Genomic DNA, 24,534 nt, shown 5'->3' on the forward strand with positions numbered 1-24,534 from the left:
TAAGAGGCTTTTTTTGTAACCGTTAAATTTGAATTGTTTATTTACGTCAACGATTTACGTTAAGTTCTGCTTTCCGTTTGCCGTTATGGTTTTGTTATATTTGTTCATTTTTGTATGCACTTTTATAGAAAATTAATCATGCAAGAAAATGCAAATAATATTGAAGAACTGCAAAAACTCTTGAAAGATGAAAGTGACCGATGCAACCTGCATAAACAAAACTATCAAGATATAAAGGATGAGTATAAGAAGTAAGGTTACCAAGTGATGAACCGCAAATTTTCAAAATTGTGGTAAATTTTAAAACATGCAAGTTTATAATGTTTTTATTTTGGCAATGTAAAAGAAATTCCTTTAAATGATTAAATTTTTAGGTTACAGGAAGAATTATCTGCCATATATGATCAGTTGAAAGAAACAAGGTCTAAAAATGATTTGATGAAAACAACGCATCATTCTGAAATAATCAAGTTGAAAAAGAAAATACAAGAACAAGAAGAAAAAATACTCTCTTTAATTGAAAAAGTAAAATTTTAATGTAATTTAATTCGTCCAAAACTTTTTTTACTAAGATTGTTTCTCAAGTAGGAAATCGATGATTACATACATTGTGATAGCTAGGTTTTTATATTTAGGGTGTATAAAATAAAATTACATTGTTTATTTTTCCAGTACAATCAATCCAGTATGTACAAGCGATACAATATGCTTACATTATAATTATATACTCTTTAACTATGGTAAAATGCTTACTCTATTGTTAATTAAAATGAAAAATTTTAGTAATTGGAGGAGTTATTAATATAATTATTCTATATGTCTGTAAAAAAGCACTGCTAAGAAATAGTGCTTAAAATGTCAAACTATATGTTTCTTATCAGTGCAAAAAAAAAACTTAAAAAAGAGTTAACATTGTATCTTACGGCATGTTTAGGGTTTTAGTGGCCCTTGGCCAGTCAAAATAATCAATCTCATGTTTGCAATCCTATATGTGTTAGTCCCTTATGTTTTCAGTCCCATATAATGTTTGTTTTTTTTTTTTTTTTAACGGCAGGCACTGAACTTGCGTTCTTCGCCTAGGAAGATGCCGGAGTTGTTACTCATTTAACGTTACTCAGTGGGCACCTGTGAACCTAAGTCACGGAGGCGAGCAACATTACCCACGCCACACTGCCACACACCCGTTTATAGGGTGGGCCACATTCGCACATCACACAACAGAGAACACACACAGAGAGAAACATCCATGCCCTGAGCGGGATTCGAACCCGCAACCATTGGCTTCACAGTCAGGCACGCTGACCGCTCAGTCACCTGGCCGGCGTCCCATATAATGTCAGTCTTGTGTGTTTAAATGATCTTACTTATTAGTTAAATTAAACTATATCTATATACTAAAGTACTGTGAAGAAATAGCGAAAAAATTTCAAACTTCATATTTAGGAGTTGTAATACCCATTACTAAGTAAAATTTAAAAAGAGAGTTAGCAATGTATCTAAAGACATGTCTAGGGGTTTAGTGTCCTTGGGCAAAGCAAAACAGATTAATTTAACTTTCAAATTTCGTGTTATGAATCACTTTCAAATTTTAAAAGAAAAAGTTATACAATTATAAATATACAATACTACTGCAGAAATTTTTATTTTATAAAATTAAGAAAGATTACATACTGAAAATAGTTCCAATTTTATTTTCAATTTTGTCGCCCTTTAAGCGTGATCCTGACTCTAGTCCCAAAATCTACAGTTGCATTTCAGAAAGAGTTGTCTATGAGAAAGTATTGATTTATTTTTTTGGTTCAAAAATATTGGATGCTCCACGTAGTTTTAAAGGTGTCTTAAAAATTATGTTTCTTGACAAATTATTAAAGCAGATTTATTAAGTGCTACAATAAAAATGGTATATTAGAGCAATGCTATGTTACAAGCAGAACAATAATCTGTTATACCCCTTGAAGTTTTTTATAACTATTTATGATTATATAAAATGAAATTAATGTACTTAAATACATTTGATAGAAAGATATTTCATCAATAAATACAAGTACAATGTAAATCAATTTGAATTATGACAAAGAATTTTATTTTATTCATCTATACACCAAATTTTAATTTCTACTACATGACTTTATTTTTAATGAATTGGAATTAAATTATTTGCAGAATGCATATTTCATTTTTAATATGTTATTGTTTCTTCTATAATGGATTTTTTGCTATCTTTGTGATGAAAAATCATCTCTCCTTTGCAGAATCAGCAATTTGATCCCAGAAAGATTCGAGATGCAGTTTTGGAAGAAGCTAGGAATGATTATGAATCTAAAATAAGAGAATTAGACACTAATGCAGATAGACTACGAGATCAGTATAACAACTTGCATTATGAAAATGCAATTTTAAAATCTAAATTTGATTCTCGAGACATTGAATTCTCTCGTACTGTTGAAAAAATTCAATTAGAACATTTAATTGAAGTAAGTATTTTCCTTAATGTATTTAATTGTTTCTAATAATTTAATGTCTTTTTCTATTGTTCATAAATATACTTTAATGTGTTCAGTAATTATAAATCTCTAAATAAATTACTTACGTTATTTATTTAGAGCTGCTGACAAAAGGAAATGAATTGTTAGGAAACAAATCATAAATAATTACTTGGGTTGCTCATATGCATTTTTTCTTTTTTTATTTTGTTATATTTCCTGTATTTAATTTTTTTTTTTTTTTTTTTTTTTTACAAAATTGTGTGTATTTATTATATGTTTTTCATTAAAACTTGTTTTTTGTTTTTGGCTATATATCATTTATGATTAAATGGTTTAGGTTTCAATAACTTTTATTCCTCAATGAATCCCAATTAATTTTAGTTTTTTGACTCTAATATGCAAAAATCCATTTTTACGTGGCCAGTTTGACTATAAATATCTAAAAATGAATCATTATTTTTTTTCCCTCCAATGTTTTGAATGTTAGTTTGTAGTTGCTACATGTCGGTTAAATAATTAACTTTTCTTTTTTAACATTTATGAAGCAATAAAAAGTGTTAATAATTGTTTCTCTCTGGGTATAAAATTGTAAAAATCTTTTAAAAAACTAATATTGTGTACAAGAATCAATATATTTGTTACAATAATTTTTAATTATTGTGCTAAGATTATGTTTTTTTAAAATTACTTTGAAGTACTTTTTTCTTTTAATAACTTATTTTCTTCAAAACACAGATTTAAAAAAACTTGGAGTTATTCAAAAAAAGCCAGCCCACTGAGCTTTTTCATTTAAGATATGCTTTTATCAGATTTTAATAAAATTCTTGGGTCATAACAAATTTTTTTCTGGAAACATTAAAGTTTTTTTGTTAGATTTTTACCTAAATTACTTGAATTTTGAAATAAACTGTGTAATAATGTTCAAATGTAATGAAAGTTAAACTTATCACTATAATTATGTATACTGGCTATAATTTATGAAAAAGGTCATTACATGCAATGTAACTTCATTTCTTGTGCATGCTTGTGTTTTTTGTTATAAATATAGTTATTATAAGTTTATTAAATTTATTAATGTATGTATCAAAATATACAATATTCTTTTTTTTTTAAGTTCTGTAAACATCATCATTCATGGGATATTTTAGTTTATAAAAGTTTTTTTTTTTTGAAATGTAGACAACACAAAGAAAACTGGTTATTACAAATTTAGTCAATTTAAACTTTTTATAGAAATGTATATTTTGAACATAAGCCGACCGGCCTGTGTAGGGGTTAGGGAACTGCCCTTGCATCAGAAAGGTTCAGGGTTCGAATCCCGGGCAAGGCATGGATGTTCTTTCCTTCTCAGTACTATCTGTCCTTACTGTGGGAGCAACGCTGGCCCACCTAATATGGTGCCCATAAAAGAGTGGCCGACAAACCTGCCCTTCAGATGCCTGTATGACGTAGGTCATTCCCCAGACTGGCATTGGAGAAAGAAAAAAATATTTTGAACATAAGTGGTAATTAACCTTGATAAGGTTTGTTATTTTAACTAATTGCTTTACCTAGATTTTCTAAAATATTTGAAACGTAGAGTGATTAATCTAGTCATGCAGATATACCTTCGAATGAATTTGAACAAAAGTAGTCTAATTCAGATGGAAAGTTCCAGGAAAAAAAATTTCTTAATGTGCTTGTGTATCAAGGAAACAAGATGACTGTTAGAGATAACTGTTATAAACCTGATTGTGTTGCAAGTATTTTAATTTGATTTTTGTAATAATTTTAATATTCCAAATATCAAGTTCAATTTATTTTAATGAACAAATATTCAATGTCATTTATGAAATATGAGCTAATTTTAAATTTATATGAAAGTAAAATTTAAACTTTGCTCTCATCACCTAAAAGTTTTTAAGCTTAATAACAGTTTAATTTTCAATATATGCAAAAGTAAATAAATGAATACAATGCTTGAAATGTGTTGAAACATGAAGTTGTGTTGTGACATTTTTTATAACGTCAACTGAAAGTGAAATCAATTTAAAGAATACTCTAAAAAAGGTGCCGTTAGAGTTCTAGCTGTCTAATGCTGAAATTTGACTTGGCAATAATTTTATCTCTTAAGAAAATATTTTAAATTTGTATTAAAAACTTTTGAAAAAACACTATTAGTTAGTATTATTATTTAAAAATATGTGTAAAAGGTTGAATATTGATTTTATGTATTTTTTGTAAATAAACACTTTTTGTTTTACGTTCCAGGTAGAACGATTGCAAAACAAAATAAAGAATTTAGAGAGAGAAAAGTCAACACCAACGGATTCCTATGCTGTTGATCTGAAGTCTGCTAAGAGAGAAATTTTAGAATTAAATCAAAAAATTAAAGGTTTCCACTCCGAATGTGATGATTTAAGAGCTCAAAATGAAAATCTTACTCTTCAAATTAGTGCTCTTACAAGGTCAAATTCAAAACAAGCAGCTGATAATACTAATAACTTAAGAATATTAGAGGTATGCTAAAACAACAAATTTATTGTTATATACCATTTGAAAATTTTGTACCATAGTATTTTTAGGAATAAAAAACTGTGACATAATAAATATTAATTTTTATTTAAAATATCTGTTATTTTTTCTATACTTAAGATTTGTAGAACGCTTTTATAAATTATAAATGTAATTATTAAATAAATGTTAAACAAAACCTGTTCTCATTCAATTAGTTACACTAAATCCGATTAGTAATCATTTACTGTGTCACTAACTTTTTAAATAGCACTTTGTTTTTTCTTCCCATCAGATAATTCTATCAACTGATTAGGTATCATTTTCCCCTTTAATTCAATTTTTAAGATTGATACTATGTCATAATGTACGTAATTAAATTTTTACTTTGTGTCTGCTTACCTTGGATTGTGTTATGCTATGTTATGCAATCATTTCTGGGAATAAACTATCAAAAACCTTATTCTGTTTCACCATCTTTAAAGACATTCACAGAAAATGGGAAAAGGAGGATGTTTTTGATAATAAATTTCTTTTTTTATATATACACATTTTTGCTAATAATCTTTCTTTATTGTCAAAATAAATTTTTTCTCATTTCAGGCTGAAAAAGTAAAGGCAATGAGACAGTTAGAAGTTTGTGGAAGGGAGTTATCAAATTCTCAAGAGCATCGAAAAGCTTTGAATGTTGAACTTCAGAAGAGTAAGCAGGAAATACTATCATTGCAAACAAGGATTGAAGAAATTGAACTCAATTCCAAGGTTATCCAAGCAAACCTTCAGGCTGAACTGCTGCATTTTAAATCCCAATATGAATCTGAACATGAGCAGCTAATTGAGGAAATTACAAGTAATTTCAGTTTTTATGTTTTAGACATGTTTTTAAACACTAGTTAGTAAGTTTAGTAAAATCTAAAAATTTTACTGCCATTGATTTATTTTTTTTTTCAATCAGGATTTCTATTGAATGTAATAACACTTGATAATATATCAGCTGATATAGGTGTGATTTATGATGCTTGTTTTGGATTTTTTTTTCGCAAATCATTTTGTTTGATATGAAATAATATATTGCTACATAGTTTTATTTTTCAGAGATGTATCACAAAACTTGCGCACAGCATTTTATTTTTGCAACTTTATTTCTGAATAGGGTTACGAAAAGAAAACACAAATCTTGATGAAAGTTTGTCTCAGGAACGACAAATCATGTTTGCAAAGGAACAAGATTTTAAAAAAGATTTAATAACCTCTAGGCAACAATACTGGAAGCTATCAAATGAAAAAGAACAGGAAAGGTACATAATTTTTAGTTGGGGTTTTTATAAAAAAATTTCATAACTTCATTAAGCATTTTAGATATATTTATTTGATTGTGCTTATTTTAGGGAAATGCTAGAACGAAAAATTAAGGAACTAGAAGTCAGCAAAGGCAGCCACATAGAAAGTCTTGGCCGTGAAATACAAAATTTGCAGCAACAATTGCATGCATGCAGTGTGTTGAAAATTGAGCTTGAAAAAGAGATCACTGCAATGAGGTAAATTAAATAAGAGGGGGGAACTATTACAAGAACAAAATATATTTCAAATTAAAATTTCATTGAATTCCATAATTTTGTAAAGTTTGCTTATCAGCTCGTATATTTAAACTCTGAGGACATTTTGAATATCACCATCTTGTTTAATTTCTTGTTAATTGAAAATGTTTAATTTCAGTGTTTTTTTTTTCTTAATCATATACAAATGTCCATTTTATAGACTTATATATAAATTTCCCACAACAGAATATGTTAAAATGTGCTGTAAATGCTGCTGTAGAACAATCTTCTTTTCCACTGAACAATAAGGAATTTTAAAAAGAAAAATTTCCCAAAAAGTATTTTCTTTTATTAATTGTAAAGTATTTCTTTTATTAAAAATATTGTTTCTTGCAAAATATTATTTTTTTATTTAAAAAAGTACTTTCTGAGCCAGCGTTTATTTTGCCGAGGCAAGCTTCCAGATCAGCCAGTGTTGTCAAGATCTAGTGATACATTGTAATGTCAGTGTATGAGTATGTGAAAGGAAAACTGAAAACTTAAACATCTGTGAGCGTGGAGTATTTTAGAAATTTCTGTTCGTAAGAAAGTATCTTGGTTTCAATGCTAGATGCATATTATTTTTAAAAATTGGAAAAGTCTTTGCAAACCTTTTCATTGCAATAAACCTGTTAGGCATTAATCAATAAATGAAAAAAGTATCTTATGTTAATTAAGTTCGAATAAGTTACTTGTCAGTGATTAAGTCGGATATGATGCCCACAAACATACAGAGAATTAATGACGATAATCCTTCTCCCAATATTGACTTTGGTATCAGCAATGGAAATAATGTCAATATATTGCAAGAAAAAGAATTTAATTAAAAAAACAGAATCAATTATTGTTGACAAGGATATTCTGAATAAATAATTGTCATTGATAAAAGGTATTTTTTTTTTTTTTAAATAAGATGTGTCATTTCATTGAAATTTGGGCATAATATCAATTTCTGAGTGTATGTTTTATTAGTTCAAGCTGATTATCAAATGTGAAAACCGATTTCTGCCCATCAGCAATTTTTGGTGATCTATTAGTTTTAAAATTATAAAAATTAATAAAGAACAGTTATGTAAGCTTACTCGGAGATAAAATGCACTTAAAATCGGCTGAGCTTTTTCACTATTATAATATTTATATGCTTGTTGCAGAACATTGCCAAGCATTCTGCTATGGATGTTTATATATATATGATTTATAAAGCTTGTTATTTCTATTAGCATGTACTGGAGTTTTTAAGTTATATATATCTGGATGATATAATTATCGAAACTTTTAATTTATATCAGCAATCTAAACAGGATTTTTTTTTAAAAAAAATTTTTGTCTCTACTGTTTCCCAAATTTACAACTCTAGACATGTCAAAAAATATTTCTGCATGAAGAAACAAGTCTATTTATATTCCTGTTAAATTTAAAATTTAAACAAAGCTCAATAAAATGCTTATAACTACTATACTGAAGTGTTTCCTATCTGCTATTGTTAAAACTAAGTGAAATCACCAAAAGTGACGTGAAACACAATTGGGTGCTGATTAAAGAGTTGAGTAGTGTACCAAACAATAAATATTAGAGGCTGCCCGTTTTTGTTTGTTATTATGTCATAGCAATTTAAAAAACACTTCAATGAAGATAAATTTAATAACAGTTTAATTAGCATTTTATCCCCCATTTAGTTTCATGTGCTCTTTCATTTTAAAATGACTTTGAAAATCATGCATATTGCCTATTAATTTTTAGAGGACAAGTTGGAAAACAGCAGCAGAATATTGGAATTCAAAATAGCACAGTTCCCCAAGAGAGTCTACAAATTCAAAAAGAAATACAAGAACTGAAAAATAAGTTCCAATCTCTTGCTGCGAATTTCCAGAAACAAGAGGAATCTAAAGACTCATTGAATCAAGCATCAAATATGAGAAATGTATGTAAACTAGTTATTTCAATTGTGCTTGATTTTTGCCTCATAACCTACACTTGCATGTTTCAAACATTAATTTTTTAATATTGTTTGATAATTTGTAAAAATAAAAAACCGATTAAATTTTATTTCTTTATTAAAATACTTGAAGAAAATACAATTGTATTGCGAAAAAAAGTAACTACTTCTTATCCTGAATTGAGTTTGAAATTAAAATTGAAGCAAAGATTCTTAACCTATTTTCCTCAAAATACTGGTAATTTGAGAACTTAGGAAAGTTCTGATGAAGTCTGAAAATGAGTAAAAAATTCACGCCTTTATTTAGATGAGAGGACTGTAACTAAATAAAAATTTATAAATTAAATTGTTTTTACGTAATCATGTTTGTTTGTTAAATTGGCTGACTGCTAAACAGTGTAATTATAATAATTGTCAAAGTAAGTGTGTGACTGCATATACTTTAATATTTATTAAATAATAAATTGTTAATACAACAATTTAGAAATCTTGCTTAACATGAGGTATTGAGTTTTCATTCATGTATTTATCATCTTTTTTTGCTAGAAAAATCTGAGTACAATTCCTCATGTTAAAGATATTATTTCTTATGTAGATTTGGTAATAACTAACTGTGTGACTTGATATATTTGAAGAAAAGCTACAGTTTTGTAAAAAAGAAAATTCTTTGTAAAGCAGTTTTTAAATGTTTGAAGAAAAGAAAACTTCACTTCTTCATTCTTTGGGCCCAAAGACCATGCGAAATTGAAAATTACTCTATATTTCTTGGTGAAAAGTCTCAAAAATTGCCTTTTTTTTTTCTTTCTTTTTAAAAGTTAGTATTTTTTCAATAAACTTTAGTCTATTAGTCCGTTTAAAAGTCCAAACAACAATTTTCAGCGTGATAATATGTATAATTTAAAATTGTACTTCAATTCTCTCAAATTGTGGCTTTATTATTTTCCTTGATGAAAAAGTGTTGAAGGACTTTTTTTAATTGCAGTTTAGCTCCTCTTTTTATGAAGATAAAAATATTAAAAGTATGATATATATAGTTGTATTCTTTAAGAATTGTTTCCAAAATGGTACCATTGTTTCAGAATCAAATGGAGAAAGATCATGAGATTTTACAAATGAAATTGACGTGGGAACAGCAAAAGTTGCATTTTCAGCAGCGTCTGGAAGAGTTAGAATCACAGTTAAGAGAATGCAGAAGCAATTCAGTTGCTGAGAAGAGAGAACTTGAATTTGTATGAATGTTTCTCTTGCCTATTTTATTATAAATTTAATCACTTAATTTCCTGTTAGATATATTTTTTATTTTACAGAAATTATTATTTTTGCTCATAGTTTATTTCTTGTTTTTTATTATAAGTTTAATTAGTTAAATTCTTTTATATACCTTTTAACTTTTAGAAACAATAGCTTTTTTATGTTATATTTTAAAAAGATGATCAGCCAATTTCGAAAATAATAAAAGTGAAAAAAAAATTTTTTTAAATGTGGTTTTATACTATCTGCATATTTATATTATAATGAAGGGTTTTCTTTTGTTTTGATTTTTTTCCCTGTGTGGATAAGTTTTAAATTTGAAAATAATCACAAGTCAATACTGTTAACAATAAATACATATTTTTAAAAGTGAAAATACATTGTTAATGATGCATTAGAGTGTAATTATTGCAATTTTAATTAGAAAAATTTAATTTTATTAAGATCTTACTTGCAGCTGAACTTTCATTTTAAATACTTAATTCAAAAAATGTCTAGAGCAAATCTGAACTAATGTTTTTTTTAAAAATAAAAAAAAATCTCATTATAATTCTTAAAATTTTATATTTATTTATTTTCTGAAATACTTTCAAAATGATTAAAAATCTCAGATTAGAAAAGTTTTTTTAAACGAATAACAGGAAAATGTTTTTGGACGAAAGTTTATTAATAATATAAAGTAATATTAGAAAGTTAATAATATCTAGCAAATAAATGGTATTTAAAAAGTGCATTGTGCTTTTGTAATTTGGTGTTTAAGCTACTTTTGCGTAGAATGAATGTTTTTTTTTTTTTTCAATACAAAAGTAAGAATAGAAAACTTGTTTATTTTGTTTCTGTTTAAAAATCTGCTACTAGCTTATCCTTTGTTCAATACCAATAAATCAACAAAGGTATGTACTCTAAATTTGCAATGAATAATGAGATTCAAGGTATAAATGCTAAAAAAATATTCCTTCAAATAGTTTATATTTTATTTGTTGCAAAATAAGTTATAGTAGTTTTAATTTGATAAAAAATTGCTAATTTGGCTTTATCATGTATTGAGTTTAGTATTCTAGTCACTCAGGTATTAGTTAGTGTCTATAATATTAATATGTTTCTATTTTGTAAAGATAACATTAATATTATTAAAAGTAGTTGTCGCATGAGGCCAAGTTTGGCGATATGGTGGAACAAATTTTTTTAACAAAAAGCAAGGAAGATGGAAAAATGGCAATACTTTTTGCTGTATGAAGAGAATACCATTCCTTCTCCTGTTATGACTATGTATCAAGGTGTATCTCAAATTGACTTTTTTTCAAAATACGCAATTTCATGTAGATAAAAAGTTATTTCTATGATTACATATTTTATCGAGAAAAAAAATTAAACAAATTGAAAAACATTTTGTTTTCTGTATAGGCCTAAGGTTTAATATTTATTGATAAAACAGGTAAATTTTAAACTTTTTTTTTTAAGATATCAGAAAATTTTAGATTTTAAGTTTTAAAATATTAAGCTCTGAAGATAAAGTAACAATTAAAATCTATGCAACTAACTGTAACATTTTGGTCTCATAATCTGCAAAAAATCCTAATTTTTATTAACAAATATGCATATTTTCAATTTTGAGCTCTATCTTTAAATTAGATTTTTATGTAGATTCTGGGAGAACTAAATGTTACATTTCATACATATTCTTTATTACTACTACTCTATATTATTGAACTTAAAATCTAAAATTTGTTTCATTCTTTTAAAAAAAATTAAAAGTTTCTGTTATCAACCCAGTTATCTACTGTGACAACTTTTTCTCAGCTTAAAACTCAGAAAAAAAGTTTTTTTTTTTTGGTACACCCTATTTTGTATGCATGCTTAATACAGTATCTACATTATTTGCTTTTTAGAAACTGAAGCAATACACTACTCAAGTTTCTAAGCTGAAAGAAAAACTTGATGTTCAGAAAGAAAAGTTGCACACTCAAAAAGAATTAATAGAGTGAGTTACAATTAAGAATTGCTCTTTACATTATTTGTGTAGTTGCTTTTTTTTTTCCTTACCAGTATTACAATTCTGTCCAAATATTATATGAGCAAGTCAAAATGAAATTTGATTCTTTTTAGAAAATCTGTCCCTGCTGAAGTTCATTTCCAAGTCAGAAATGAATTTGCAGAATTACAGAAACGTGTTGGGGATTATATAAAGTTAGTAACTACTGAACCAGGAAGTCTTTTGAAGCAGCCTGTATCTTCACAAATGATACCTGGAAAAATGCTTGCAGATATTAAAAATACCGATTTCCGATCTTTCTCTGAACATGTATTGTATACATTTTTATTTCTATATATTTATTTAAGATATTTTTATAAAAATTTATTTTTATAAAATCAGAGCCTATACTGTTAAGTATGGTATAGAATAACTAATGAAACCTTGTTTGCATCTGTATATTTATTATTTTTATTTCATTAGAAAATTTCTCAACAAGTATTACATAAATGTTTATTTCGATCTTTTGTTTTAACGCATTCAGTAATCACTATTGTCTAGTTTAATTTAAAAAATCAGCACTGTTAAATATGGTTTAGTATGACCATTTCAAGCTTATTCGCATTGCTCTTTATTATTTTTATTTTGTAAGAGTTTTTGGACAAGCATTACATAGATTCTTTTTTTATAATTCATTAATCACTGCCTATTTATTTATTTTTATAATTATTTTTTTATACTATAGTTTAGAATAACCAGTTTATAATTTTTTTATAAATTTATAATTTTTTTTAAACTCTGTTCATAATTTTTATTTTATAAAAAAGTTAACTTAAAATTTATTTTAATGTCTGTCATTTGACTGGAATCAATACACCACAGTATTTTTTTTTGCATTTATATTTTTTTGTATTATTACATTATTATTATTTTTTTCATTAAGGAAAAGAATTAGGTAAAAGCAGTTAGAATATTGATGTATTATATTTACATTATATTAATATCGATTTGTGACCAATGAAACATTATAGAAACTTCAATGTTATAATAATTCAATCAAGAAATCTAAAATTAAGAAGATCATAGGTCATGTTATGGATTGATAATCAATTTAATAACTGCATTCATATTATATATTTTTATAAACTTAAGAAAAGTTGTAATTAAAGGGATTGTAATTTATCAATGTACAATTTTATTACTATTACTAATTGATCAAGAATGTAATAAGTGTTGCATGCAATGATTTATCTGATATAATATCTTATAAGTTAAGTTTGATTTATTAGCTTTTTGCTGAAAGTAAACACTGGTTTTCACTATAGAAACTGCAAAACATTAAGAAGCATGTCAAAAATATGTTGGTTACTGTAGATTTTTTCACATAATTTCTATTAATTTAAATTTTAGAAATTGTGGAACTGGAGTAAAGTTTCAGTACAATTTTTGTTGTTTAACAGTCTCCTATTTTGTGACAGTTGACAATTATAGCTTCAAATTGTGTAGATTAAAAAATTTTTTAAACTACAGAATTTCATGTTCAATTTTCCATTTAATTTTCTGTATAAACTTTCAGTTTTATACCATATTTGAAAATAGGTTGTGCTGTGATTTGTTTTTTATTAACTTTTATTACTATAAAATAATGTTTCAAAAAAACTTCAATTATCTTAACTTCTGGTTTTTAGATTACCATTTGTTTGAGGAAGGAAAAGGAGATGAATAATATTAAATTAACAGATTCTTTTATTTTGCTGTTGCTGTCATATTTTATTTATATTTCTCTCACTTTTATGTACTAGTTTTTACATTGTTAAATAGAGTGAAAACTGCTGTGTAATCGCTGCTATTCTTTGACATTTTGAGGTTTCATGAAGTAAAATTTGACTATAACTGAACAATTAGGCTGAGCGCAAACAGCTTTTTTCGTCCCTCAATGTAATAGATATCCCACAAAAACAAATTGAAAGAAATGTTACATTCCATGAGAACAAATTGTTAAGATAAGGCGTTCTGGATTCTAATTCCTCATAAATCTATCACTCCTTATCTCCCGCTCTGCTGACTGGACGAGTGGTCCTCTAGCCGTCCAAATACCCGTCCTCTAGCGTCCACCGTGTAAAAGGGGGCAACCACAAACGATTTGTAGCTTACAAATTTTCAATTTGTTTTTGTGGGGTATCTATTTCATTGAGGAAAGCAAAAGCTGTTAAACCTCAGCCTAAAGTAAAATTTGAATGTAGGGATTTATCAGATTTATATTATAAAGTGTCTGTTTTTAATTTTTCCATAATTTAAGAGTTTATATATGAACTTGAAAAAATTTATTATTTAAAACTTAGGTTTTGTTAATTTATAAATGATAAACAAATCAATATAAAATATTTTTAACTGTCGTATTATAGAGAGAGAAAATATTAGTCTTTATGCTAAGTTCAGAGTATGTATATCCCTAACCTATAAGTGAACATTTAGTAATTTTTTTATAATTTTTTGCTTCATGTAATTCATTTTAAACTTCTTTCATGTTAAAATGTCATTGTCATATATTATAGAAAAAAAATATTAGTTCTTAACTTAATCAAATGCCACAATATTTATTTAATTCTTTCTATTTCTATTATTTAATTCAATAATTTTTGAAAGCTTGAAGTCATGTTTCTAGTCATATTATAGTGTTACTTTCATTACGCTATATATTTAAGCATAGATATGCAAGATTAATGCAAACTTATGAATGTTAAAGATATATTAGTTGTATACAATTACATAATTATAATTGGCAGTCTAATAGTAAATAATTTTTTTTATTTCATGAAAATATTTCTTTTTCATTTTTACATTTTTATTGAAAGTAAATTATTTTTTATGGAATATTGAATCTAGAAAATTATATATTGTTTTGATATTCACATACAAGTTAAATTATGTTAATTTTTTATGATTTTTGCCTTGAAATGACTCTAATAATTGTGATGTTGTTTATTTGTTTTTCCAGATGTTTGGCATAAGGAAAATTTTGAATTTAGATTTATGAGCAGATTACAAGCAGCTTAAAATTGCCAAAAGCATTGTAAATAATAAAATGTTATTTCTCGATAATTTTTATTATTATTAATTTGTCAAAAATTTCCAGAATACAAAATTCTTTCAAAAGCTCTTTAAAATTTTTAATATTTTGCATCTTTATTGAAAATGATTCAATATACATCCCACAATCCATATAAAACTGGTTCATCAATACTTTATACTAATAAAAAATAATGAAAAAAAAATTAACTGTGAGATACATCCATTTGTAAATTCTAGTCGAGGCATTTGTAAATTATTTTGAGTATTGGGAAGTTATCGACTGACCCAAAAGTGAAAGAAACGTTGTTAATGCAAGCAAAATGCTTTTGTATTTATTGAATTTATATATTTTAAGCTTATTTTTTATATTTGAAACTACTGATTTATTCAAGTCCTATGATATTTGATTTCTGGCTCTGATCCTGATAACTTGAACTCTTAAATCAATTTGTGTGTATATATTTTATGTGCATACATTGATACTGATTAGTGCATTATTTTTTGTAGGCTGTTTATAGAAAAGAAGTTAATGTGCCTTCAGAAGTTAAAGAAATTGATAAAAACTTTTCTAAAAAGAAGTCCGTCCTCTCTCGTCGAAGACCCTCTAAAACCAAAGAGAAATTTTTGATTCCGAAAGCCATAAGTCCTGTTTTATCATCTAGCAGTGATATTGACTGGGAAAACTTATAATAAAAGTTGAAAAAGAATAATGACTTTATGGAAGAATACATTTTCTGTGATACATTTATAATTGATTTTAATGTGCATGAAATGTGCAATTTTTTTTAACATATGAGATATTTGAAGAGTTTCTTAAACTTTTTGTTTGTTTAGTAGTACAGTATTTTTACATAATTTTTATATTTTTAAAGCATACAAATGTAAAGATTTATGATATTTTTAAATTTGCATTCATTTATTGTAAATTATATTTCAGGGTGGCCACTCAAATCAGATTTCAAATTTCCCTGATTTTTCCAGGTTTTCCAGATAAAAATCTTAAAATTTCCAGGTTTCTGTTTCGTTTTTTTTCATAAAGAGTCGGTATTATAAAATATTTTATTCAAAATGTTATTTTTTTTAACATATCATCTTGAAAAAAATAATTTTTTTTGACAATTTGGCAAGATTTTTTATTTAATTTTTAATTTTTTGGTACAAAATTTTGAATCAAGAATTATTAATGCAACAATTGTAAAGATTTGTCGACAAACATTAGCGATTGTAAAAAAATGTGACTGGTTGGTTTGCTGAGAAAAATTAATTTATAGATTTCCTTGAATGGGAGCAGAAAAACTTTCAGAAAAAGAGTGCAATATGAAATCTATTATTATTAAATTATAACCAACTAATTTTTGGAGAATTTTATAAAGTTAAAAATACAAAAACATTTTGTCAAAATAGAAAAAAAAATTACCACTAAAGCATCGGAACAAACTTGAGCCATAAATGGATTCAGCCCCAGGACAGAATTTAAAAACAGAAGGTAATATCCTAATCCCTTTTTCCACCTCCACCAGAATCTTTCCTAAATTGCACAGTCCCATAGCAGTCAAAGGTTTCTATATTCGCTTAGCAACTGTGGGAGAATTTTATGTGGCATTCTAGTTTAACAGAGCTGTAATGGAGCAAATTTTGATGAAAGTAAAGTATCGCTAAGTTGATGATATTTCAACTGTTCGGCGATACATTTCCGTTTAAAAAAAGTGGATATAATGGATGAAATAATTTAAATTAAGAAAATTAGTAAATAATTTAAATTAGTGAAATTAAAAAAAATTATCAAAGAAAAAATTTCCAGCTTTTCTTTAAAATTCCCTGATTTTTCCAGGTTTTTATCCAAATTTCCCTGATATTTCCAGGTTTTTTCCAGTATAAAAAAACTCCCTGATAATTCCAGGTTTTCAAGGTTTTCCAGGTGGGTGGCCACCCTGTATTTGTTACATATTGCAAAGAAAATTACTGCCATAATGTGTATTATTTGCCTATTGCTGCTTTGAATTTGACGATTATACTTCTCTTTTAAATGTATTATAAGATAAGTTTTATATACATGTTGGGAAAAAATTTTTAACTTATAAATAAAATTTTTTTGAATACTTGGTAATTTTTGCAAATTAGTTTGAAATAAGTAGATACATATATCAATATTTTGCTCAAAAATTTTGCAGTTCACCGCACAAAAAAAAGTTGCTATATCTTTATTTGTAGTCCAGAAATTATAGCAAAAAAAAATGGATATTTCTTTGAAAAATTAAATAACTTAGTTATTTTCTAACAGAAAGATTTATTATGTCATAAAAAATGATACTTATAAACTATCCTACTCTCTGTATTTTGAAGGAAATGGGAGTGATTTGAGAGTAGAATTGAATTTCTTTAATACAAGCAAGTGCAGGTTTATTTTCTCACACTGACTTGAATAAAAACCGAACCCAAGATGATCGGTCTAATAGTTTAGAAGCTATAAGGGTATTATTTACCAAAATACAAGTTTGTACTTGTGCCTATTTATGCATTTGATATTAATATTTAAATTAGTGAGGCTCTATGTATTTTTTTTATGTTGAATCAAATGAAGCTTTATATAAGTCGATGAAACAAATCGTTCAAAAGTAATAAGAATTTATATGCGTAAAGAGTACTACTTTTGACATGTACTTATATACACTTTTTACTTTTCTATTTAGGAACTATCTGAATATATTTTCTAATATAATTTTTCATGCTGAATTGACTGAGAGGAAATTCGAGTCAATAAAATAGATTTTAAGTTTTGAACATTTTCTTTATAATATATACAATTAAAAAATAGCACATTTTATAAAAAAAATACCTATTGCAACTTTTGAAGTATTTGTCTTTTTGATTTGTGTTTAGTCATGTCATGTTCTATTAAACCAAAAACCACACTTATGAAGTAATGCCTCACTTTCTGTATTGCTTCTTTTTATAGAATGCATAATAAGTGCTAATACAAAATTGAAAAAAAATATCAAACAAAACTCTTATAACTTTTTAACCATTTGGATTATAGGTTACTGTTTTGTATCATTCAATTAAGAAGGAAATATTACATCAGAAAATATGTCTTATATGTTCAGATAGCTTTTATATAGCAGTGTAAAAAGTATACATAAGTAACATTTCAAGAGTACTTTTTGTATGAAAAACTCTTGTAACTTTTGAGCTATTTTATTGATTGGTCATGTATAGTCTAATTCTATTCAGCATAAAGAAAACATCGGAAACAGGGCCTCACTTATTTAGAAATCGATGTCAGATGAGCAAATAGCATCTAACCATCTAAGGAAACGCATTTCCTAATTGTGAAGTTATGTACTCTGTTATGAGTAGCTTAGGATAAGTATAGCATTCGTAGAACAATCTGCTGTTAGCCTGGGGAGTCAAGGTTTCACAGTTTTATGGCCAACGTGGGTTAATGTGGGCAGCCTTATGCCACGGCCTGCCTTTAATTTCCGTAACTTGTTGCTTCATTGATCTGAAACCAGGGTAAATAGCAATTTTAATAAGTATTTAAAGGTGCTTATTTTCGTTTTTTAAAAGCCCTTAAAGGTGTTTTTAAAAAGTGCTTAATTTTTCCTTTTTCAAAGTGAGATATTTTTTTTTTTTTACCATGTCGATTTTCACAACGAATTATACAAAAACCTTAGTTTTCACATTCTATTCAATGTTTTCACAATTCTTTCCTGCAGTGGACTGATCGTTAAGACACGTTTCCCAGCAGATCACCGAAGTCAAGCATCACTGGCTACGGTCAGTGTGCGGGTGGGTGACCACTTCGATCAGCCTGCGTAGGGACCGAGGGTGTGCGGTATTGGTCCTCGTTAAACTGTTCTACCGTAAAGTGCTCGACTTCGCGTGCAGGTCGTCGGGCTACCAAAGCGGGGGTGCCATCCCCTCTGCAGAGGATCAAAATTGTGATGGCATGTCTTCGGATCATTCTCAGGGATGTTTCCCAGACCGTCGCCAATAGCCCATTGAGCAGCTCTAGTGCGACATAAATGAACAACAACACAATTCTTTCAACCAGAATCCATTTCGGCGTACCGTCGGTCCGTAGCGTATGAAAGAGCCAATCATTTTACATGTTTGATGAAATACTTGCGAGTTCACTTGTGCATTTACTAAGCTGGATACAGTGGGAACGATTCTTGCACTCTCGTGTGCAACTCTGCTGCATTTTGCGAGTTATTCTCAATTTCAGGCTTCATTTTCCGCCATTTGAAATCGAACCGAAAATTCTCTTGAATTTTTGCTGATTACGGGGACCAACTAAACATTGCCAATTTTTTCTCTAATAACGAAAGAAAATTTTATTTCTTTTATTAATTTCATTGTTGGTAAAATGCCCTCGACTTCGTCATTGTCTAGCAAAAGGCCTTCTTGCGCTATTCTATTTAAGGACCAGTACCATAATCTTTGAACTTGACTTAGGGATAATTCACTAATTAGATATTTTCATGTGGGCCCCAGAGCTGTAAAGAATCGCAAAGCTTCATTGCCTCAAAATTTCTATCTCCCTTTTATTCATTTAATTTAATAAAAATAATAATTAAGTAAGATTTTTAAACGTAACTTTCTTTACCTGAGGGACCATCCGCTAATTTCCTAATTTTTAAAAAACTTTTATTATGCTATATTACTTTTTATCATTGTATTATTTTAAAAAAATTTACTTTAAAATTTTCAGTGCTCTTAATTAAAGGCAAGATTTTAAAAAATTATGAAGTAAGGAATTTTCAATCTTTCAAATGCAGCAAAAAATCCTATGTAATTCCGATTTGTCATTTCAAAATTATAATTCATGATTTGATTTAAAAACAATGGAAATAAAAAATTCAATTATCTCAGATCTGTTAAATATTAAGAATGTAAGGACTATATAATGTTTAGCTTCAATACTCTGTATTTACCTTTCAAAATTATTTAAATTTTTTTAATCATTTCATTAAAGGAAAACAGAACCAAGTATCAAATTTTAATAAAAATTTATTTGGGACCATTCACTAATTTACATTTATAATATAAATTTCTTAGTTTGCTTGATTCTTTGCTTATCTTTATAAATTCGGTATGATCATTAATATTAATATGATAATGTTTTGTTGAATATGCTTTTGTAAATAACTGTTATTTTAATCTTAAAAACACACTCAATAACCTTTTTAGATAATATTTAAATTAATTATAATTTAGAGTTAATTTTTTTACATAATTAAATAAAGTAATTATTAATATAAAAAATAGAATGAGCAATTCAATATTGAATATATTTAAAATTGTGTATAAATTGTTTTTTGGTGGCTAATTTAATCAAGAAAAGAGTTAGTCAGAAATTACTTATTTTATTATGATCATGTAAAGTCTTTGAAAATTATTTTGCAATTTGTTTGCATTTGCTGTTATTATTTTGCAATTTGTGAAGAATTTTCAACAATAAAGAAAAAAAAATTATTAAGAACGCATATCCTAATTATGATATTTTTTTTAAAGTGCTTAAAAATATTTTTTGAGTGTTTAAAAGGTGGTGAAAAATTTAAAACCAGTTTGATTACCCGTTAAAATTAAGAAGTGGCTTTTATAATTGTCTGTCAACTCCTTTCTACAACTCCTAAATCGATGGAGGTTTTCAGTTCCACTCTCTTCAGTAGTGATTAGTTAGATTTTGAATTCGTTTTGTTTTTTCTCAACTTAAATTTTAATTTGAATTCCCAAATCTGTCTAATATTTTGACTTTGTGTGGATTACTATTCTAAAATATATACATTAAGAAAGGTGATTACGGAACAATAAGCCTAATTTATTTAATAGTGCTTATATTTGTGGCAATTAAATATTTTCTATCACTAATCTCCTAGCTATCATTTTGTTTACTACATTAAGAAATCTCTATTTTATCATAATTTGGAAAAGCGTTTGAATTTAATAACTTAATTTTTTATCACCTTTCTTTCGTCATAAATTGTTGTGTGCATCATGATAAATGCTATGTTATTATTAACTCACTTTAAATTTTGCAACCAAAATTTCGAGCTCTTTCGGATTGCTAGGACACTACTAGAGCACTTGTGCCTTATGACAATTCATGCTTACAACGATTTCTGACAACTTAGAACTTTTTATGATATTATCGCCAAAGAGATAAATATCGCAACACCGAAATAACCAATTTTAATTTCGACCACTTTTTGACAAACTAGAGTGCTCAAATTTCAACTGGTGCTCTATGCCTGCTGATTCTAATCGCTCATAAAAATTTCGACTGAAGAAATTGAAAAATTATGTGAAAAGAATTGAAAGAAATTCCATTTAGACGTATTTAAAGAGAAAAACAATGGCGATTCAATTACCGCCGAAAATGTGACCTGCTTTTTTCCGTTTGGGATCGTAGTTTCTTTTTTACTTCTAAATTTCCTTTTAGACCAGTTAGAAAATCTAGTTTAAACTTTTTTGTCCCATTGTTTTTCTAAATTCATTGATTACTGAAATTACGGAATCAACAATACCAGGAATCAATTTGAATATCACGCACAAAATCTTTGTTGGATTACAAAATATTTACCCGATTCAATTTTATCTCATTTTAACTGGAACATTTCTCTTAAAAAATAACGTAATTGATCCATTAAGTTTTAAGTATTCCGAAGTCCAGCTTTTTTGCATGTCACTTTTAATTTCTTCGGAAAAGATAGTGTTGATAAGAAATATCAGATGGCTTAATATTAAAATTCACTGTAAATTCTCAACGATCTGATATTAGATGTTGTGAACTTTTGAACCAAAAGTTAATTGATGTGTTATCTTTTAATATTCGACCTCTGACCTTATAAGAACAACACGAGTTCATAAAATATCAAAATTTTCTTCTCGCAGTTGATTTTCTAACTCTCTGAAATCATGCAACTCCCCATCCTGATTTTCGGTATCATTTTGGCTGCGAATCATGTTCTTGGACAATCGCAACAAAGTAAGATTTTTAATTTTACAATTACTTTTAACGCTGTTTTTCGAAGCTCTGTCGCCAAGGAAAAAAAAAAGCCATAGTTTAAGTGCCTTATACTTGAAGCAATGCAATGACTTTGAACTATAACTATAATATTGCCATGAAGAATTATATGGGCTTTAGAGCAGACAAATAACTTAAACATTTAAAAAGTTATTAAACGTTTTTAAAAATAGGCGATTTGGTGATATTTTTACACCTAGATGAAAATTATCAAAATCGCTGCCTTATTCTCAGTTTTTTCAAATTTTTATGAGCCCAGGTAATGCAGTATTTGAGTAAGTTTTTAACTATTGAAAGATAAGACCACAAACGCTTTTCATTTTCACAAAACTGAAGCTTTTCTCCATATCAACGTTTTGAGCCATTTTCAAAATAAGCGTAAACAGCGCTGACTTTAGATAGACTTAACTTGACCTATCAGTCATAGGTAACAGTTTCAAACTCACAGCAACTCTAAGAATAGCATATTATTCGCAATAGAGCTTCATTTCATATTACGACTGAGTTTTCGAAAACCAGCCTTAAGTTAATTTGTAGACACACCAGTCTACTGAGATGCTTTCTCATAGTGGCAGCTTTCCATAGTAACAAAAAAAAATATAATAAATAAATGAATAATGCAGCTCATGGTAAACAAAAAGCTCAATTCTGCAAGTTAAATTTTCCTAAAATTTACAAAACATAACGCATTCAAAAGTTTAATATATTAAATTATTGAAAATGTAACGGAATGTTTTGAATTCTTCAATGCGTGCAAAAAAATTTTTAGGTATGTCTTTGAATTGAAAAAATTCGTAAATAAATTAAGTTTACAAAATACAAAGTTTTTCACATATTTAAAAAAAGACATGCACAGTTTTAAAAGTATATTAGTTTTCAAAACCTCTGTAGTAAGATGTAAAATCCATAAAAGTAGGTACAGTCTGTCCCAAGTGAAACGTCCCCACGAAAATCGAGAAAGAAAATTTGCGTAAACGAATCGTGAGACCGTTCTTTAACTGCACAATTAACAGTTCAGTAAATCAGGACATCGTGATGATTTGTTTGTCTATTAGAACCCCTTAGACAGATGCTGATCACAGCAGGATGAAGCCTTTTAGTTAATTAAAAAAAAGCCCTCAGCAGACTAGGGGCCTAGGAACAATTATTCCTGTCTTCCCCCCTTGAGTGTGACCTCGAAGAGTATAAAATAGTATAATTATGAAAGATGCCTTCAATAATATATTATGTAATTATGTTTCTTGTATTGCTCTTAGTTCAATTACCAGAATCTGCAGCCTTCATGACAGATGAAGATTTAGTTGACCAACTTGACCGCATGAAGCACAACATTACCGAACTATGGTCGAACTTCAATGAGCTAAAAACAGTTCTTACTCAAACTCTCAATCATCTTCGAGTTCATCAAGCAGAATTAGAAGAGACCGTTCACATGCTGGAACACAAGCACGATGGTAAGCTAAATAATATACACAACACGATAAAAATAAGAGCTTGAATAAATGCTCATACATAAAATTAAAGAAATTCTCATTTATTAAAGTCTTGCTGGAAATTTTTGTCACCTTAAAATAAAGCTGCACAAATGATAGTTGACGTTTTAACGTTTCTCTAAACGTCTTTATTTTCATAAATTTTTAAATATCCTCTTTTCTGCAAATTAATAATAAAACATTTTGTTTGCATTTCTGAAAAATCTCAAATGGCCTTAAAACACTGCAAAAATGGGTCAAATGCTTTTTAAATTACTGTGGCGCCATCTGTTTATCTGAAAGCAAAATAATTTATTAGAAAGAGAAGACTAAATTGATATAATGATTGTTGTTGTTAATTTACGTCGCAACAATGGACTATTGGCGACGGTCTGGGAAACATCCTGGAGGAGGATCCGAAGACATGCCATCACAATTTTGATCCTCTGCGGAGAGGATGGCACCCCCGCTTCGGTAGCGAAGTCGAGCACTATACGGTAGCACAGTTTAGCGAGGACCCATACCGCGCACCCTCGGTCCCTACGCAGACTGATCCAAGTGGTCACCCACCCGCACACTGACCGCAGCCAGTGATGCTTGACTTCGGTGATCTGCTGGGAACCGTGTCTTAACGATCAGTCCACTGCGGGACTAATAATGATTGAAATTTATGGTTTATGTTTAACTGACTCCAATTACGCGACAAGATATGATTAACTATATATTTAGTTTCCATTTATTTTTTACCGTTAATTAAAAATATTAATGAGCTGAAATTTGAAACTAGAATAAAACATTTAAAATAAAACATACCGGAACTTTCGATTTATGACTTTAACATTACACGTTGCTCAAAACAATTGAGGGATATTGTAAATCTTGTATAAAATAACGGTATAAGCAAATTTTTTTTGTGTATATAAAATGGAAGAAGAGTGTCACAAATGCAAACTTTTCTTATTTTAAGACTTCGCAGTACCCAAGACAAAATTTATGATGGTACCATCAAAGGATTTTGATGGTTTATGTTGGTTTCAACAAGATTCTTGATGGTCCAACATGTTTTGATGGGCACCATCATACAACAATTTCCATCATGGTTTGTTGGTTTTTGATGGACCAACAAATTCCAACATAGCAAGATGGAAAATGTTGCTGTATTGCTATGATGGTAAACCATCAAGTAATGTTGGATTTTTCATGGACCAACAGTAACCATCATATTATGATGGAATATGTTGTATT

The 24,534-nt window shown here is 27.8% G+C and overlaps 2 protein-coding genes across 3 annotated transcripts in view; both read left to right on the forward strand.

Annotated features, from left to right (window-relative positions):
* The first annotated feature begins 26 nt into the window (after positions 1 to 26).
* On the forward strand, positions 27 to 16,894 carry LOC107453730 (centrosomal protein of 83 kDa). Of its 2 annotated transcripts, none has more exons than XM_087157240.1 (12): positions 27 to 251; positions 375 to 525; positions 2,253 to 2,474; positions 4,737 to 4,985; positions 5,583 to 5,829; positions 6,133 to 6,277; positions 6,368 to 6,517; positions 8,297 to 8,477; positions 9,572 to 9,721; positions 11,633 to 11,724; positions 11,850 to 12,045; positions 15,295 to 16,894. In XM_087157240.1, exons 1-12 carry the CDS (start codon positions 115 to 117, stop codon positions 15,475 to 15,477), a joined length of 2,103 nt encoding a protein of 700 aa, XP_087013366.1. In that variant the 5' UTR covers positions 27 to 114; the 3' UTR covers positions 15,478 to 16,894. The 2 variants fall into 2 exon arrangements, with proteins under 2 accessions (XP_087013366.1, XP_087013367.1); XM_087157241.1 differs by having other exon boundaries at positions 36 to 293.
* A 4,788-nt stretch (positions 16,895 to 21,682) lies between these two features.
* The window catches only part of LOC107453707 (uncharacterized), a 59,587-nt gene continuing 56,735 nt past the window's right edge, over positions 21,683 to 24,534 (forward strand). Inside the window, exons 1-2 of the mRNA XM_016070640.4 lie at positions 21,683 to 21,778; positions 23,074 to 23,271. Of these exons, the coding sequence (XP_015926126.3) occupies positions 21,709 to 21,778; positions 23,074 to 23,271 (268 nt within the window). The 5' untranslated portion in view covers positions 21,683 to 21,708. The remainder of the gene's footprint in view (positions 21,779 to 23,073; positions 23,272 to 24,534) is intronic.

The sequence above is a fragment of the Parasteatoda tepidariorum genome, chromosome 2 (assembly GCF_982258835.1).
Source record: "Parasteatoda tepidariorum strain Cologne lab strain chromosome 2, Ptep-v5.0, whole genome shotgun sequence".
NCBI lineage: Eukaryota > Metazoa > Arthropoda > Arachnida > Araneae > Theridiidae > Parasteatoda > Parasteatoda tepidariorum.

Coding starts and splice junctions, on each gene's coding strand:
- LOC107453730 (XM_087157240.1), top strand. CDS start 115: ATGCACTTTTATAGAAAATTAATCATGCAAGAAAATGCAAATAATATT. Junction 252..374: donor ATAAAGGATGAGTATAAGAA/GTAAGGTTACCA, acceptor TTAAATTTTTAG/GTTACAGGAAGAATTATCTG. Junction 9,722..11,632: donor AGAAGAGAGAACTTGAATTT/GTATGAATGTTT, acceptor TTTGCTTTTTAG/AAACTGAAGCAATACACTAC.